This window comes from Perissodus microlepis, chromosome 14 (assembly GCF_051167445.1).
Source record: "Perissodus microlepis isolate ML-2025 ecotype Zambia chromosome 14, ASM5116744v1, whole genome shotgun sequence".
Classification (NCBI taxonomy): Eukaryota; Metazoa; Chordata; class Actinopteri; order Cichliformes; family Cichlidae; genus Perissodus; species Perissodus microlepis.
In genome coordinates, this window is record NC_140474.1 from 13,180,144 (window position 1) to 13,200,527 (window position 20,384).

Below are 20,384 nucleotides of genomic sequence, written 5' to 3' on the forward strand. Positions count from 1 at the left end.
AGGAGAAATCCCTCTTATCAAACCTTCCTGATCACACTAATGAAACCTAGCGAGGCTTATAGACAGGAGTGTTACTTCAAGTAAAGTCATTGCGCTGCCTCTGACTTCAATTCTCAGTCATCCCAAAGAGCCAATTATTCTAGGGTTTGATAGATCACTGAGATTATAATCTACTGTTTGGCTTTATATTCTGCTTGCTAGGTTGTTCCTATTTTGAACATAACCAGCCTGAGGTACTAATTCTAATGGCAATTGCTTCACCATCCCCGGAAGCACAAAACACAGTGAAAATTTTATCCACAACCTAAATTGATGTTAGAGCTGCACTAAACACTTGAGGGCTAGAAAGCAAAGAGAGGATTTATGGAAACAACGACGCCTGTTTTACGAGGATTTACTCTAACATACACAGAGAGCAGGTGAAGGACCATGATCTTAAAACTAAAACACTGTGTTTATGCTGATATTTTTCAAATGAGTATTTTTAGGTTGTTAGTTTATTTTGTGTTAATTTGTTTTTGTTTTCTTTGCAGTAATATAAGGCTGACGATTTCTGGTAAAAATCATAAAGAACCCACACTTCCTGCTGTACTAAGTAGGAATACTATTGCAACAACAGGGTAAAACTAACCTGTCTCACAACGGATTAACTCTGCTCACGTTCCTTGTTAGAGGGTTAACAATCCAATAGTTGGTGAACATTTGAGCTTTGGAAGTGAGGCAAGGAGCCTCAGTGCAAAGTGGAAACTAACAGGATGATTTAAGATTCAAATCAGGTGCCCAGCACTTAATATTTCAAGTAAAAAGAGGATTCTGGAACCACAGGCCAATCACTATATAATATGAACAGGAAGCTGCTCTATCGGTGCGTGATTATGGCTAAAAGGATGATCATAATCACTTTAATAAATACTGAGTTAACAATTATTTCTGAGGATTCTTCTGAAAAATATAAATAAAATATTTGACTAAAATGTTTCGAAAAATAAAATACACACGATATTGCTTTTATTTTTACACTCTTCTTCATTCCTGTATATTTTAGCATTTTTTGCAGATAAATGCATCCTCTAAAAGTCCTTTTATTACATTAATTGTACCTGCATGACGAATATGAATAAAACTCAAAGCAAAGTACTCGGCAGCTGTGGGATCCCTCTCTATTTCCTCTCCAGTGTATGCACACAGCACAAGAATAGACACCACTGTAATAAACACACATGTTTGTCCAATAAATTGACAAGTTTCCATAAGTCTTTATTACTTTTTCTGTTTACTGGACACTTGTAATGCAATGCCAGATGTGATGCACCTTCATTGGTGAATCCAGTGTCTTTGTGAGCCAGACGGATTTGCAGACATGCTGCACAGCCTCACTTTGTAGATGTTAGAGCTAACGTTTGATAATTCCCATGACCAACCACTGCTTGATGATCATGATACTCCAGTTAGTGGTGCGTTTTCATGTGGTTGAATAGGTTAACCGTCTTCCTCTGTGGTGTAAACAAAACTCTAGAGCGCTTTCTGCATATGATATATTCTCTGTTAACATCACTTTGACTTCTGCTGTGTGTGTGTGTGACTGTCTGTTATCTGTAGTATGTAACTGCACTCTATCATGCTCACAGCTGTTCGCAGTGCAGGGAACATCTGTGATTGACACATGCAGGCACATCGCCGGGCAGCGATTTATCTTGTCAGTGATTTTCAATATTGGAAGGTGACAGACTGCTCAGATGGTTCAGCGAACAAACCAGCAGGCTGTTCAGGTCAGAGTGTGTGACATATTTTTTAGAAAATACAAACTTGGAGCCACAGCACGGAGCTTGCTGCCCAAAATCTACACACAGACAGACTTCTATAGGTTTTTACTCATGACTCTCTGACTGACACGTCTCCTTTTTATACGTAATTTCTGCTTTAATTTTGATAATCCTGAACTTTGCAAATAAGTAATAAGAGAATATTGGAGTACCATGGGCATATCCCGCATGCATGATTGTCACAGGAGCAGCACACTGTCAGCTGCTGTGTAACGTTAAAAACCTCCAAGAGTTAAAAACACACTTAATGTACCTATCTGACTTCTGTTGTATAAAGGTCTGTTAAATTTTGTTGTGTTACTAAAATGATGACTACCCTCACGATCACTGGGATTAAGGCTCAAATCTGCCAGCCCTGTGCTGCTAGAAGGGAGCCCGCTCAGGGTTACACACGTTTCTGTTATACAGTGCACTCCATTTTCACACTAAACCACATATGTTTAACCTCACGGTGATGCTCCAAAATCCCACACACACTAAACATCACACTTTTCAGTGAAAAAGAGGAAAGCTTTCCTTCAAGAGCGCATTACATGAACAAGCGTAACATTACAGAGGCGCAGCGTAATGCAGGTTTAATTTGTAAGGCGGAATAACAGCAGCCTGTGAGTTGCCTCGCTATGGTGGGATTGACCTCTGGAACCTTCTTTAGCCTCACATAGCCACGCCCGTAGGGTGCAATGCCAGGTTACACCTCAAACCAGATGACAGCGTTAATCTGGCCACAACGAACTTCCCCTCCATCTGCCGAGACGATCGAGCAACAACAGAAAAGGCACAAAGGACGCTCTCCTCAGACAAAAACCCTGCTGCTTTCACACGGATCACACAGCAGCTTTACAGGGCTGTCACCACAATTTTAAAATTAATGTATTACCGACACCAAAAACATCCAGTTTAATTTTGCTTTACTATAATAGCCAAACCGGACTATAATCTTCAAGCATCTTAGTGCAAAACTCATCTCCTGCCATCAGACAGGCCATTTCCTACCTCCACTACCAAGTCAACAGAAAAAAAGGTATCATTTCTTAACAAACGAGCGGTTTTAAAGATTAAAAAAAAATATCAATCTTTTAATAAAAGCAAAGATTTTAAAATGCTGAAGAAGTTAAAAAGGTTTTTTTTTTAATGTTCAAATGGTTAAAAGAAGATACAGACAATAACATTTTAAAATCCTTTCAGTGTTTGTGTTGAATTGCAGAAACTGCCTGGAAATTAATTCCAGTAGCTTAAGGCAGCTTTCTCAAGCTATGAACAGTAGCATTAATGGCTTGCTTTGTCTCAGACCTCAACATAAACGGCCCTTTTCAAATCAAATGTCACAGCACACAATGCATAATAGCTTTGTATTGTGCATGTGTTCACACTCGGAGCAAAAGTCTTATTTAAAGAGAAAATATACCTCATTAGTGTGTGTTGTTTACCCAGGGTGCACCTGGTCTGAATCATCACGACCTTCGCCTACGCCTGGGGTGTAAATGACACACTCCTCCAAGATACATCATTTATGGCCAACGATCTGCAGGGAGACCAACGGCTAGTACAAACGCAATGCACCTCATTTGGATATTTTTTACTCTGCAGAACTGTGATTCAGAAGCTGTGACGCACCTGAGGTGAGACCAAAGAGCAAAGTGATGATATAATTGGCAAAGGGGTGAGACTGAAATGAGTCCTGCAAGTCTCATCTCCCCTGGTGGATGAACCAGACTGGTCACCAGTGGAAACATCATTAGTCTCTTAAAAATGGAGCATGGACGGCAAGCACACCTGTAAAGCTTTACCACTAGATCTCTCTGTGCTTCTTTTTTGCCTCACTGTCTACACAACTACACAAACACACAATATTAACATCCCTTTCTTAATATTTTTTAGGACTCCCTTATGCTGCAAAGACAGCTCTGACCTCTCCGGGCACGGACGCGAGTAATGACACAAAAGAAACAAAAGGTCTTGCTGTGTATGCGCTCTTATTACAAAGCAAAGATTTACTGTTGCCGTAGAACCGGTATCTTAATGTGCTTTACATATTCTGTGTGAATTAGAGCTGTGCAATATGACAATATATAAAAGATGATGAAATGAAAACCTTTTCATCTCTGTCGTTCATGCTCTATCCTTTATTTCATGGTGTTGCAAAATACACTGTTTACCGCAATATTTTTTCATCGTTTGGTGACGGTGCTCAATCTTATGCAGCAACACATGGATGCAGGCACACATGTGAATATCAACTCAGTGAGTAGAGGTGAGACAAAACTAGGAAGCTCTGAATAACAGAAGGATCAGTAAAGACAAATCAAGGCGCTTGTTCCTAAATGAGGGGTTACCTCTGTAGTATGGATGGTTACATAAAGTCTAATGTGGACTATAAAACTGCACTGTACACGCCAGTCTCGAAAAGAGATGGGAGAAACACCCTTCAGCTATGTTACAAGTGCTGATGTTCCATCGTCTGCCCACGAGATGGACAGAAACATGTTTAAAATCCCACAAACTACCAGCTAATGCGAACAGTCACACAGAGGACGAGCGAGTAAATAAATACCCAGTCAACACACATATGTGGGGCCCAAATAGGGAGTAGCAGGGCTAATATTTGGGGCTTACTTGGGAAACCCAACTGGGGTCCAGCTAATTTTGTCCTCAGTTTCCATGGTGGCCCAAAGTGTGTTTGCCCAGATGGATTAATGATGGGACCCGGATGGGCCCCAAATCAGGCCCAGTCAAAAAAATATGTGGGGCCCAGGTGGGTAGAAGCAGGTCTGATATTTGGGGCCCACTCAGGTTACCCACCTGGGACCCAGCTAATTTTGTCCTCAGTTTCCATGGTGGCCCCAAATGTGTTTGCCCAGATGGATTAATGATGGGACCCGGATGGGCCCCAAATCAGGCCCAGTCAACAAATGAGTGTGGGGCCCAGATGGGTAGAAGCAGGTCTGATGGTTGGGGCCCACTTGGGTTACCCACCTGGCACCCAGCTACTTTTAATAATAACAATGCATTTTATTTGAGGGCGCCTTTCAGAAACCCAAGGTCACCTTACAAAGAACAAAATTAATAAAAGAAACAATAGTCATAAAATACATAAAATAAGTTAAAATTGCAAAACAGAGCTTGACAACAGATAAAATCAGCACTAAAGCGAATAAGCCAGTTTAAACAGATGTGTTTTGAGCTGTGTCTTAAATACGGAAAGGGAGTCAATATTTCTTATGGCTGGAGGAAGAGAGTTCCAGAGCCGGGGAGCAGAGCGACTGAAAGCTCTGTTCCCCATAGTAATAAGGCGTGAGGACTTTTGTCCTCAGTTTCCATGATGGCCTATAGTTATAACTATAGGGCTGTGCGATATGACCAAAATCTCATATCCCAATATAAGACATTTATCGTCCCGACAACTAGAGCAGGGCGATATGACCAAAAATATTTATCACGATATACATTTGAAAATTTGCGATGACGATATAACTGACGATATAACTGACACTAGACAAAATATTTTACAACTCCACAACTTTATTAGTGCAAAAAAACCCCATCAATGTATTTTCACTTAAACAAGCAGCTGTTTTTTATGTGCATTAAAGTTATATAAAAACGTAACAGTGCAAATTCCTTGCTGACAGTTTAACCAAAAGGCATTTCCGGTGGAAATTGGCCGACATATCCTCAGCATAACCATGTATAATATCCACAAAACTTAAAAAGAGGTTATATACACACACAATACGGTAATATTATGTTGAAGCACAGTACGTATCACTCCGCGAGGCTCCTGCCTACGGTAGCCGTAATGCTCCGACAATCCATCAAGCGGTGCGGGTTCGTAGCTTAGCAAAGTCGTACTAAAACATTTGACAGATTTTCGAGCGCCGTGTACGACATAAAATCGTTTCGAGGTCAGTAAACACAACCAGGATCATAAGGGGCACTGTCGATTTTCAGAAAAATCAAAGGATTGATTTTAAGTGTGCCGTATTTTCCAAAAAACACGGTAATAATGACGGCCCGCTAGCATGCGCTACCAAAAATAGTGCTTTGTTGTGTATCTGACGGACAAAAGCCAAACCAGTTCCACACCACTGAAGTTGCAGCATTTTTACAAACCAATTCTGGTTCATCCGTTTCATTCAACGATCCGCTTTCGCTCTTCTCATTCTGCGTCGCCGCCATGTGCGTATGTAAACATAGGCACTGTGCATGCGCGTTTTACCCATATTCTATCGCGATATTTCATTTTCCTATCATTGCCCAAAATTACACCGGTATTACCGTGAACGGTATGATATAGCCCAGCCCTACCGACAGCGATATATATCAAAAAATTTTACATTTTCTGTAAATTCTGTAAATCTCAGGCAACTCGACTTGCATGAAGTGTTTTCAGCTGGGCGTTGTGTACCTGGAGTCAAGTGTTTTGACCGATGCATGAAACTATACATTTTTAAACATAAGTTGTAACGGCTGCCATTTTCTTTGTGAGTATTTATTACACGGCATGCAGCTGGGAAAAGCCTGTTCTAGCGTTTGGTTAGAACAAGGTTTATTTTGAGCACCTGACGACTCTTTTTTGCTTCTCATCCGTAAACTCTCTCCACACTCTTTCACGTGATTCTTGCGTAGGTGGTTGAAGAGGTTTGCCGTGTTTGAGTCTGAGGTGGTGACCGGTTTCCTGCATAATTTGCATAGTCCGTGTAAGACTTTTCTTAACCAAACCATATCCATGCTACAGAGGTAGCCCCTCATTTAGAAATAAGGTCCTCGATTTGTTTTGACTGGTCTTTCTGTTTGTCATCATTTCAGTTTATTTTGAAAAATCTCAACGGGATCTTCAGCTTTACTGTGAAAGGTTTATGTGGAAAATATGTGGTTTACCGTAGTTGTTGCTAACGACAACGTGTAAAAACAGTGGCTTGTCCGTCCATAGTGTGGTTATTTTAAATATAAAAGAAAGAGAGAACTTCAAGAAATTAATATAGCCACTATGGTGACCATCAAAACGATGAAAAAATATTACCATAGTTTATTTTTCGACATAAGGAAACAAGCAATAGCGTAAAATAAAACAATGAAAAACTATATTGGGCGCTATATTTGAATATCCGATATTTTGATCACCAAATATCGGTATTGGTATTGGAATTAAAAACCCCAATATCAGCCAAGCTCATGTCTTATATCATTACCCAGATGAGATTTTCATCCTCTACACAGGCCTAGTTTGAGTCTTTTCACTTTCAAGGGATCTATACATAGATTTTTTTATTGCTTTGTTGCCTTAATTTGAAAAACAAAAAATGCTCATAAATATCTGTTAAAGTCAAAGATGGAAAACTGAGCTCCTGAATGTAGGTATTATTCCACTCTTCAATGTTGAAGTTACTGCCTTAAAGGTTCTAAAATGTAGCAGCACAATGCTGAGCGTTACTGGACTGTAAGAGTGTGCTGTGGATAGCAAATCACTAATGCAGTCAGTGTACCAAACATCAAAGCAAGTCATTCAGCAAGCAAAATGCTGATTAGTTTGTGAGCATAATGGTTAACGTTGTGTGCCATATTTTTCTTTCTGATGTGGGGGAAATGTGGGCTACTTATTTCATGTGCATCAGCTAAAATGTGCATGGCCAAAATGTGACATTAGTTTCATTACAGCAGCGCAAACACAACCAGCAAACTGTAAGAAATCACTGCAAGCATTATATAAACAACTATTTTTGCACCAGGATGAGGCTTTCTGGTCTGTTACCGGGTGCAAAAATCTGTTCCGCATCAGTGTTTTCAAAGTTCCACATCCATCATGGTTAACTCAAAGCAAATTCAGACTGCTTTGATGACCTGCCTCAAAGTCACATTAGCTCAGTGATCCAGCACGCAAAGCTCCAATCAACACCTGTCAACCTCCACTACTGTCGACAGAGGGAACTTGGATGTTTTGATAGATCCATGTCGGTATGAAGTCCAACATGCAGCAGCTGTTGCGTGCAGCAACATAAAACACTGCTCACCACTGTCCTCTTTATTGTTTGGCAAGCGTGAGCCAATTAATTTGACCTAGTTTTACATGAGAGAATTCTTTAGGTAGCTTTGGCTCCTTCTGCCTCCAATCAGTGTCTCTCCCCTCTGCAGGGGTCTTTCTGTGAGTTTGTGCTATACAGAGTGGACTCTGGTCAATTAGGCTTCCTCATCCAACGCCCACACTAAGGTATGTGTCAGCCTAACAAATGTAACTGTGCATGAAACTGGTGCCAATTTACCAGTTTGAGCCAGAAAAGATCAATTTGGTTCAATGAAGCGGCTCCGAAGATGCACGGCATCAGGATGTTTTCTGAGGAGCTGACGACGAGGCATGATTGCAAAAGCATTCAAATGTAATGTTTCCAGCAAAAAGCCTGGAAAAAAAGAATTTCCTATTAAAAAAAGAAACTCACAAAATTTAAAGACTCCTTCAAATGAAAACCAAGTTTTTAATTCTCCTAACATGGCATTGATTTTTAAATGCTAAACAACAGTATGAATGAGGTAAGGAGTAAATGCCATTGCTCAGCATATCTCTTTGGAACACAGTGTATTTCTAAGAGTCTGTGATGGAAGAAGCACACTCGGAGGCAGGAATGATCTTTTGTGGTGCAGTGAGATTTTGCAGACACATGACTACTATCCACATGACATTAACTTGTCTGCCATTTTGAATGTGTGACAATCGTAAAGACAAAGTAGAGTAAAGTGAATAAGGCGCCTGTCGCACATGTCTGGACACTGATCTATGACCATCTGACCATGTGAAAACTACCAGCTCTAAGGGTAAAATTAGTACTGCCAGACTGATTGCAAGTGGTTGCTGGAGTTCGATGGCAGTTGCAAGGAAAAATAATTGCTAAAAATCCAATCACACAGGCCTACAGGCTGGTCAGTGACCTGCTGGCAACCACCCGTCACTAGGGAAAAACATCTTTCCCAACCAGATGGCAAAAACCTTGTGATTTCTTTCGTCGCTAGCATATTGCTGCTGACATAGTTTGACTGCATGTCTACAAACACTGTCCAGTCCAGCCACTCTCACAGCTGTAGCGAAACTGTGGAAAGTGCAACACAAACTGAAGACTGTTCATCTTCAAAGTAAAAGCCTTTTGAAATACATTGTATCCGTTGCTTTCCATTGATAGGGTTTCTAAGCAGAAAGACAAAATCAAGTTTACTCACGATGTTTAAAAGAGATTTGAAAACTACTGCACACAGTGCTAATCTCCCCTCTGTTTTTGACACACTCCAAAATCCCCCCTTATAAAAAAATTTGGAATCCCCCGTTTCCTGTTTGATAGTGTGGGCCTTCAACATGGTGGCCACAGGCTGTGAACGACAAACCTTCCTTGCACACATTTCAGTAGTACTGGCAATAAAAATGATTCTACTTGAATAATATGATTTTGATCTGCAGCACGACCAAAATCATTGTGACCATGTGGTATGAACTTTTAATCTTTTGAAACGGTTTCTTTGATGACTGCAACTCACAGTTGTTGTGTTTAGAGTGACTGCTATCATATCATGTCTACCAACAGTCTGACTGAATGGGGTCAAGCTGGCAATTTCAGGCAATCTGTTTATAATAATACAGCAACTAACTGTAAAAAATTGGGGGGGAAATCACATATTTGCTGCTGTTTACACAGAAATTCACAGTAACTACTTACCATTCTGAATCTAAATGGAACCTCCACAATAGTGATGTTGCTAAAGGACATAGACACTCAGCAACCGTGCCTTTATTTAGGAAAACCAAATGCAACCAGCTGAGTTGAGTGTCTTACTATAAAGAGTAGCGCTGCAGGCGAGTTGTGCTATCGGCACAGACTCCAAAGAGTTGGCAGTCTGTCTGTGTTTATAACTTAGTCTGAGATTATTTGCACGCATTTGGCAATCTGTGTATCAAATTAGGCATCAACAATTGTGTAACTCGACTGGTATTGTGGTACTGACTACTAATGCCTGATGTAGTCCCATTCTTGCATATTGTTTATTTCCTGCTTCTACAGTGTGGTAAACTATGAGGGGATATTGGGCTTATGTTTTTCCTGCAATGATGAACCGACAACAACAATTTTATGTGTATGTGATGCTTTGGCTTTCTGAACTGCTTAAAAAGAACCAAACATGACTGCGTTTTGTTCATAAGATAATTGACATGTTAAATGAATAAGCTCAACGGTTCTTGAAGTCTTCACTTTCATATGAGTTTCCTGCTGGGAGTGACACAAACACCCTGGTATCTACAAGTGCTTTGACTTTGACATCAAGAAGACTGAGACACTTCTTTGCCATTCTGCGGTGGTCTCTGAGGGCTTCCAAATCTTTGCACTGACAGTTAATACTCATGCAGCAGCCTTGCCAGGAATGCTGTTTGTTCCAAGCTGGACCACAACTGACTAATTTCTTGTTTAGTTAATCATGCAATACATAATCAGAATTACGCTAAGCTCTGGGAGTTAGTCTCTGAAAAGGGATATAACTGGCTCGCAATCATCAGCTTACACCAACAACATAAACCAGACGTCAGTGAAGACAATCGGCTGAGGACATGACTTTATTTTAATAGCAAAACCAAAGAGAAAGACATTCAAATTAGAAGGGAGCGATGGTGCCACGTCAAGTCACCTTGTCACGGTCCTCAGGCCAATCTGAAATATCTAATGGGCAAGAGTAGTGCATTTCTGCATGAATACACCGAATGGTACAACCAAGATGTGATTTACTGCTGCTAATGGGTACAAACGATTGTTCAGAATCTGCCTCAAATCATCAAAAATAAAATGGGTGCCCAAAGGAAGCATATTAACAGATTTATTTAAGCGTTTAGTGACCAATTAGCTACGGGTCTTCTCATGCAAGGCCAATAAAGCTGCTGCATTTCATCAATACAAACAGAGTCTTCTCTGCTCTTCTAAAGTCAGGACGGGCAGACGTTTTCCTGACAGGCAGGACGGGTTTGACAGGCTGCTTAGCTGCTGTCCAAGACGTAAAAAGGAATCCATCGATCAAATCCAAAAAGCTATTTGATCATCAGAACAGAAAGCGGTTGAAGTCTCTCATCAGCGAGGCACAAACTGAATTCATTCATTTCATCCCATTAAAAGCAGTTGCACAAATAAAAGCGCGGCAGACGTAATGTCACGCTACAGCAGCTCCAATGCAGAAGCCCACACAGATTTGAACTCAGGTGTCCTCTAACTGCTTGAGAACAACACTGATGTTTTTATTAAGCGATTACAGCACTGAAAGTAAGTTAAGATTGATATAAAGTTCCAGTATTGTCTTTCCTGATGCTGCTTTTAAGTCAAAACCCCCAGTTTGAACCAAACAAATCCTGACATAAAGGAGACAAGCTGTAACAATCTCTGATTTCCACACTGGGAGAAAGCCAACATCTGGTAGGAAATGATGCAGCGGCACGGTTGACAGGAATAAGATCGGCCAAGTCAGAAAAACCTAAAGGGTGTTTTGGAGTAGAGCCTGGATTGTGTATTGGAGTGTGTATTCACAGAAGGAAATTAATAATATTTTAGCACATCAGTGTGAGTGTGTGTTTGTGCTTGTTTTGGTTCTAGGGTTTAGAGCTAAATGAAATGACTGCAGTCCAAACTGATAAAAGCTAAATATGACTTGTCTGCATCAAATTGCTGTTCAAACAGCATTAACATTTATATTTGCAATGCTTCAGTCTGTCAGAAACTATCTATGATTTATTTAAACGTTTGTGCATTAACTGTATGCACACAAAGCAGTAACAGGGGCCAAACTGTGCAGGACATTAAACCTGTATGACCAGTATTCTTAGGTAAGCCTTCTTAATTTGACAGCTGGGATTTCTCTGACTAGAATTTTCAAAAATGACATCCTGCTCCTTCAGGTAGACTCAAGCTTTTATGTTATTTTTAACCTCACAGGGGACAATAACGATGGGGGGAGAGAAAAAAGGCAGCAACGTTTGAGTTCCTTGAAATTCATTTCTGAGCATTCAACCATGCAACAACATTATGCCCTCTTAAAATGAGGAGTACTCTGCTGTGTGCTTAAAAGGGAACCTCTGGTATAAAAACACACACACTCACTCTCTCTCTCACACACACACACACACACACGCAGTTGCAGCCACAGCGATATAAATTACATATTTAATGAGAAGTCCCTGCTTCTAAATTCAAAATTTAACTTAAGGTAGGAGGGGGAAAGAGGTTTCAGCTTTTCAAGACGCGTAATTAGGACTGAAGCAGGTTATTTGCTGTTTGTTACTGCCAATAAGTCTGAATCTTTGCAATGAATAAACGCCTTTAAATCCCACTCGGCTTCGAGGCAGTGTATAGAGGTCGTGCATGTTCAGTTAAAAAAAAGTATTTTATTCAATGGAGTTTGACTCTTTGCTTAATTCATTGACAATTCACTATTACAGCAAATTCTTCCATCAGTGATAAGTTGGTTATTTGCTCTCCGATGTTTATAAAAGTGAAGAAAAACATAGTTTTGTCGCCACTGACATGCTGTGAGGTTTAGGGAGCGTGAGTGGCTTAATTACCCTACCTTGAATGATCCACAATAACATCAGCATGGCTTTGAGTCTTGTCTTTATCCCCATGGTGCCACATCCACCGGCTGCTCCCAGCAGCTTTTCTAAAGCTGGCACCAAAACGCTCTTCGCACTTCCGTTTCCACAAGTGCTGCCCAGTTATCTTCAGGTAACAATTAATTGTCCGTTACACAAACATGCGAGGCGACGTCTGCAAACGAAGCACCCTCTCCTCTTCCCATCCCTATCATTAACAGCAGCTGACATCGCGGAGCGCACCGGCGTCTCCCCCGCTCCTGCGCTCCACGGATGTCAGGAGAGAAGAAAACATTCAAACTGTTCCACTTCCGTCTGTTTCTCTGCTGCTGTGCTGAGTCCGCTTTATGGAGGGATTACTTCTGCCGCACGTCTGTGCTGAAGTGTGTCGCTCCTTTTTGTCCTGATCCCACAGTAAACTGTAGGCGCTTTTTTCACCTGCCGGAGCTGCTCGGTGCCGCCCCCTGTCAGCAACGGTTACGCACTGTTTCCAAACTTTAAGCAGCTCGTCTTAGGACGCACACCAATCAGTGCTGCACCTTACAGTTTTCTACGCCCAGAGACTCCACTCATACTCTCATACGTTAAATAATAACCGCTGTTCTAACTGTTGTAACTGGAAGTAATTCTCAGAAATTCTCCACATGCCAAAAATGTTGTGTGTATTTACCTCCTTATTTTTATGGTATTGTATTATTCTGTGGTTTATTGGTAAGCACAGGCCTTCTTTCAGCACCTCACTGGTACCAGGTTGGACCCAGAACTGCCTTAATTCTTCACAGCACAGATTCAACGAGGAGACAGAGATTTTAGTCCATTTTGACATACATGCTGCAGATTTTTCAGCTCCACATCCACGATGTGAGTTTCCTGTTCCACCACTTCCCAGAGGTGCTCTGTTGGACTGAGATCTGGTGACTGTGGAGGCCATTTGAGTACAGTGAACTCATTTTCATGTTCAAGAAAACAGTTTGAGATGATCCGGGCTAAATGACAATGGTGTGTTCCTGAAAGCATCTATCAGAGGATGGGTACACTGTAGTCATAAATGGTCAGCGACAATACTCAGGTGTTTAAATGATGCTGAGCCTGTCCTCTGAATATTATAGCTAGAACTGAGACTCATCATATAAGGAAACATTTTTCCAGTCTTGTTGTTTAATTTTGCTGAGCCCAAGTGAACTGTAGCCTCAGGCTTCCTGTTCTAAGATGGGTTGCTGTAGCCCATCTGCTTCAAGGTTTGGCATGTTGTGCATTCTGGCATGCTTTTGTCCATACCTTGGCTGTAACAAGTAGTTATTTGAATAACTGTTGCCTTCCTATCAACTCGAAGCAGTCTGGTCATTCTCTGATGCCAAACAAGATATTCTCACTGGTTATGTCATGTTCAAAGTTGCTTAAATCACATATTTACCTCCCATTCTGATGCTCGCTTTGAACTTCAGGTCCTCCTGAACATGCCTAACTCCACTGAGTTGCTGCCATGTATTTAGCTGATTAGATATTTGGATTAATGAGCCATTGAACACGTGTACCTATTAAAAACGGCCGATTGGTGTCTGTGCAAACATACAATTCACCCCACTGAATATTAAGCCAGACTAAATTAACTACTAGCCTCAGAAATTCTTGGTGTGATGATGACTGACGAAACTGATCACACTCTCACCACTGAGGGATCTTATCTTGAGTGCAGTGACAGCTGAAAACCACCACATCAAGCCTCAAGTCATATTTTATGAACTATACAGCGTATTATTCTTTCATATCACCAAAAGCCACAATGACACTCAAGGAATATGTTGGACTGAAAAGAATCAAACCAGCCTAAAAAAATAAGGTCATATACACTATAATGTTTTCCCTCTTAACAGTGTGTTAAAAGATTTAAAAGCGGGTTTGCAAAAGCAACGAGAAATGTCAAACTTTAATGAAAGAGGGATTGTCTGCATGTGTTTCATCCAGTTTCCCCCGTAAATGGACTGAAAATTTTCTCTGCCCTGCACAGGATAAAGATGCAGAAAACCGACACGCTGTCGCAAAAGCAGAAACATTAGGAAACAAACTGCACAAGCCGCATGGCCTTCATGGCCCCCCATCTGAGTGAACGTCTGTATTTGACAGGTGCGGTCGGACGTGTGCTTTGCCACACTCGAAACTGCAGAAGCGTGGCCTCACACACACTGACACATGCTGGTAAATCTCTGCAGCGAGGTCAGAAGTCCAACAACTACAATGTTTCACAATGGTATGAAGGGGTAATTCGTGAAATTACAACAAAATGCCTGCGTAAATCAGCGTTATCTCTGGTTAGGTTGCTACAAATTTATTTCCTATTTAGACATGTAGCAGATGTGAATTGACTTGGAGTTACTCTATATTAATCTGACAGCCGTTCACTGTGCCTGCAGGTGCATAGTGGGGGTTTAAAACTCTTTCATTAAAACCAGATTAATACAGCAGTGAGCGTGAACCTAAACAGTAAAGCTACATCAGAGAAGAAGAGTGAGTTCACTACAAGCAACATTTTTCCCGTTAGCCATAGACTGATTTGATATAAACATGTTGATAACAGCAGTTGCAAGTAAATTCTAACAAGTTCTGGTGGCACACCTGGTCTTGTAACACTGAAAAAATAATAATGTCCTCACAGGAACTTTTACCCAGATCCATTTAAATGTAATTCCCACTCATTCATCATGCATTATTTGATGCATTACAAGGTCTAATTCAGAGCAGAATCGCGTGTCACAGGTGAGTGTTGCACAAAGTCTGCACAGCCACTTCTACAGGAGTAATGTAATGTGGTCACAGACCCAAGCTGTTCTCACAATAACTGCATTACCAGGTGAAATATTCATGCAGGTGGGTCAATGTGTTGCATTTTTAATGGAATATAATGGATTTATTACATGATATTAAGCTCTGTGATATCACTCCATCATCTTAGCATGCACCAAGGTTCACCAGTAAACACGCTTGATGGGCGGCACAGCTCATTCAAACACATAAAGGCTGAAACATGTTTGTGTTGTTTTGGTTTTTAATTTATTTTCGTCTGTCATACAGGAAGTTAGACACCTGATTTATTTATGTGCTTCTCATATTGCAGAGTCTGTTGTCCTCCCTCTTCTTCTACTGTTGGATCTACTGAAAACCCTTTGTGAGTGCCATCTTATCCATACAGAATACACACGTACAGTATGATTCTGTGCTATTCAGCCTGACACAGAAGTCTATTTAGAATGTGTTGGTGGCTTCATCCCATGATTCACTGAGCGTTTCTTCTTCTTTCACCTTTATTCCACTTACTGTTTATATTTACATACCACTCTGCATTTAATCAGTAGTTATTATTAATCTCCTACTCCTATTGCTACTACCTGTAACTAGTTCTGCTGGCAGTTTCTTCCTGTTTAAGGGGAGTTTTTCCTTCCAGCTATTGCCAAAGGAGTTGCTCATAAGGGGTCTTGAGGGGGTCTCTAAGATTGTTGGGGTTTTTGACTGCACCTTGAGGCAGCTGTTGTGATTTGGCAGCATTATAAATAAAACTGAATTGAACTTGGATTAATTCAACTAAAGTTATTATTTTTGTTGATGTAGTAGTTACAATATTAAGATATTTACAAACTGGTTTTACACCAGCCTGAGTTGAGTATTAACTGCAGACTTTTATGTTCACGTTGTGTGTCAGTGAGCGGGAAAGATGTAGAAATCATAGACGCGTCAGAAAAAATCGATGTAGCTGTCATGTGTGAGTAATTGATTCTGGTGTGAAAGAAGCACTGGTACGAAACTGCACAGCTTGCATGTTAAAGCATACAGTTCCCCTTCAATGAGCAACATTTCCAGTGGGTCAGATACATTTTAGACCTTAATTCAGCAAAAATGTTGGACGACTCCCACACCTGTGCTTCCATGCAGTGTGTTCACGTGATAAATGGCTGCACAAAAGACCCTGAAATGACAGAATCTAATCTTGGCTGGCGTTTAGTCCGAGAAATATTTCTACGGTTGATTTGTGTCTCTTTCTGTGGCTATCTATATGAGGAAATTTCCTCTGGACAGTTTCCCTCAATGTGTCCATTGTTAAGACTGTCAGAGGTGCTGCTATCTCGCTGCCAGGTTGAGAAAACGGGCTTAGCCTTGACTGTACACTTCTAGATCGCATGACTGGACATCTTTGCACTTTGCTCTCCTCAGAGACTGTAAAACACTATATGATGGATTGCTTGGATTTCTACAAAGTGTTCAGGGCAGCTGACTCTTTTGTGCCACCCAGTGGAGAATACCCAGAACACAGGAGCAGCGCCTCTGTGTGTTTACTCATCGCCTCTACCTTTTTTGGCTGGAGGAAAAAATAAAAGCATGGACAGGTCAGCAGTCCCTCACAGGGCTTACACAGATTGACAGACAATCTTTCAGGCTCATGTTTGTACCTGTTGGCAGTTTTTAGTCTCAGCTCCTTACCTGAATGTCTGTGGACAAACACCCAGAGGAAATCCACGTGAGAGCACGCTGAGAACATGTCCTCTTAGAAAAGGCCACAGCGGGGATTCCGCCTATTGACTTTATTGTTAATTCACAGTCTTTGACCACTGAAACTTCACTTTATATCCTACTCACAGAAGAAGACTTTAATGCCATGAAGTATTTTTAACAGAAATCAGTGGGCTGAAGGTGCTGTTCTTGATTTTATTTTGATCTTTGGTTTAATCATATTTCATTCTAACAGAGTTTGGTGTCTATTAAGATTACAGTGCTGTGTCAGTAAGAGTGGGTGGTTTTATTTTATTTCAACCAGAGCAAATCAAATCTCAGCTTTAATATAGATCTCATTCCCAGGCTAATACATAGACTGTCACTGTCAATAAAGCAGATAGAAGTCTTGCATATAAAACTTCACCTAACCACAAAAGTAAAAGCATCAAATATAATTCAGCTACCTAATGCAAACATGTAGAAGTGCTGTATATATTACTGGAGTATTATTACTATTAGTGATCAGTAAATGTTTTTGTGCACAGTAATTAGCTTTTAAATTAAAAATGTAATATAGTAATAATAACAATGCTATAAAATGTGGTAGAGCAGAAGCATAAATATCCTGCCTCCCACTTTTTGACCTTATCATTTAAATGTTGCAGCGGAAACTGAGACTCATCATTTTCATGTTTCTATTGTCCAATCTATTGTGACTCATTGATAACTGTAGCCTCAGTTTCCTGTACTTGGCTAATACATGTGGCACCCAGTGTGGTCCCCTGATGCTTTAAAGGTTCATTAGGTTTTTTCAATCAGAGATACTCTTCTGCATCTACGTTTGTTGTAACAAGTTTGGGCTAATATTGCCTTTCTATCAGCTTGAAGCAGTCTTGCCATTTTCCACTGATTTCCACTCTGGCATCCAAAAGACATTTTTGCACAAAGAACTGCCACTCACTGGATATTTTCTCTTTTCTGGACCATTCTCTGTAAAGTCTAGAGATGGTTGTGTGAGAAAATCCCATTAGATTAGCAGTTTTGGAAATATTTAGAGCAGCCTGGCACCAACGACCATGTTCAAATTCACTTAAATCAACTTCTTCCACATTCTGTTGCTTGATTTGAACTTTAAACACACCTAAATATTTTGAGTTGCTGCCACATGACTAGATGATTGCATATTTCTATTGAGAAACAGTTGAACAGGCATACTTAATGAAGTGACCAATAAGTGCATTTAATATAAATTATTGTAAAATGCAAAGTAAGTTTTTGCTGAAGGAGCCTGAACCTTCCACATTATGAAAAACCTAAAATAACGTTAGCTAGTTAGCAGTATTTATCACAGACTTCAAATTTCTCAAACCTGCCAATTTCTGTAAGTGTGTATGTACTAAATAAAGTTAGCATTAGAGCTAAATGCTAACATTATCATGACAACATGCACAGTGCTGTTGCTAACGCTAACTCAAATATTAAAGCACGCAAAGAGGCATTTACATATTTCAGGACTAAAACACCCAGTTAAGGCTGTTTAATGAGCTAACTGTATACAATAGGACAGAAGACAGCAGTGTTTCCATCTGATAAAACAGTGCATCCACAGTGTAAATGGCTCTCTTGCCTTTGAATATTTTTATTTAAAATGAGCATATATAGCATTTGGACAATTGACATTTGGGGAGCAGGAAATGTGCATTTTAAGTTCCTCGAATAGCATCTGAAATAATTCAAGCCCTGTGAAAGAGTCTAATGTTTCTATAGCATTTCATGCTCCACATTAACACCGGCCTCAAATCAGAGAGAAAACAAATATGCAAATGCTTTCTAGATCCACACATAATCAAATTTACAGTTTAGTATCGCTGATAATACGTTTGTTCTTTACCCCTCTGCGATGCTGTTGACTTATTGTGTTATGCTGTGTCACATTCACTGCATGTCGTGGCCTAATTTCTATTTCCCCGACTAAAACGGGATCTTACAGATCTTTGAACATTCCCGTGGAGCAGCTTTGGCCTCCTTATATGTCCTGATAGAGAAGCGGCTTTTCATTGATAACTGCTTTTCTGACAACCCTCTGCCCATGCTGCAATTTTATTTGAAAATGAATAAATAAAGATAATGATAATAGCTTTTTGAGGGATGTGATATTTCGAAGAATGGCATTAAATCCACCTACACTAGATCTTTGTATACACAGACAATGGTTACTTCAATGACCTTTTCAACAGCCAGGCCTTCATAAAATGAAAGCAGCACTTTCATTTGTGCTGCATAGGTAACTTTTGACATCTCCCCACACTAAAAGCAGAGACATTTAAGAAACATTACTTTATACTGTGCCTCCAATCAGCCTAATTGTTATGCTCTTCAGCAATAGTCCACACTTTCTTTAGCTAGCCGCTGCTTTTTCATCCTCTTTCTGTCCTGACCATGTATGTACCTGCCTTTTTCTGTTTGTTGAGCCACTTAAGATTGACCTATGATTCATTCAAGAAAAAAAAGGTCCTAACTCGAGGGATAAACTGGTATTGTGGTAAACATAACAGGCATCTTAGCACAGAACCAATATATCTTTAGGCAGGTTGTTACCAGCAGCCTGTGGCAAAAACTACATCATTTGTTCTCTGATTCCCAAAAAGCTATTATCTGAAAACCTGCTATATTTTTAGACAACAGGACAAGTGGAGGACAAATGAATAAGTGTCCATAGTAGATGAACAGCATCTGAAAACTATGTTAATTCAGATGCATCTGAGAGATGCATCTGACCTTATCAGATACATTGTCAGTGGAAGGCTGGCTGTCAAGAAGCCACTTATAAAGAAGGAAAACAGGACGAAAACACTGATGTATGCCAAATATTTCATGGATCAGTCATGGATTGACCTCCCTAAAGCTTTGAATGTCCTACATGAAGGCTGGAGAACTGCTCATGAAAACTACTGTAAGAAATTACAAGAAAGCTTGCCTGAGAGTGTTCAGGTTGTGCTGAAGAATAAAGGTGGTCATACCAAATATTTCAAGCTTGTTAGGATTGTGAAAGCTCAGTTTTTTCCTTAAATACTGTATTTCTGTGTGTTTTTACACATTTTTGAAAAATAAACTGCTCCACTTATTTCCCATTTTCCAAGCAAATATTAAAAAAAAACAAAGAGAGGCACAGCTCTGTACATTTGCATGCAAAGACTAACTCCTCCTTTGTTCCCGATAACATGCTGGAAACATCAGAGTGTAGAGATGACAGGAGTTTGAGGAAATCTCACTGTGAATTCAGAGCTATTAGTTTACTGTGGACATCGACTGCTTCCCTCCTACATTTCCATTAAAAATGTATGAGTCACAGTGACAAGCTCATATTGTGCAGCCTGGACACAGCACTCTAACAGAAGCTGTGTGTGTGTTTGTGTGTGTGAAGCTGGATGTCTGCCACAGGTTTTCTGATATGAACCCTGAGTATAATAGGCCCTCTATCA

At 40.3% G+C, this 20,384-nt stretch overlaps 1 protein-coding gene across 1 annotated transcript in view; it reads right to left on the reverse strand.

Moving 5' to 3' along the window:
* Window positions 1-12,875, reverse strand: part of esamb (endothelial cell adhesion molecule b) — a 55,377-nt gene extending 42,502 nt beyond the window's left edge. The window contains exon 1 of the mRNA XM_084950851.1: window positions 12,399-12,875. Coding sequence (XP_084806977.1) covers window positions 12,399-12,453 — 55 coding nt within the window. The 5' untranslated portion in view covers window positions 12,454-12,875. The remainder of the gene's footprint in view (window positions 1-12,398) is intronic.
* Window positions 12,876-20,384: the final 7,509 nt, after the last annotated feature.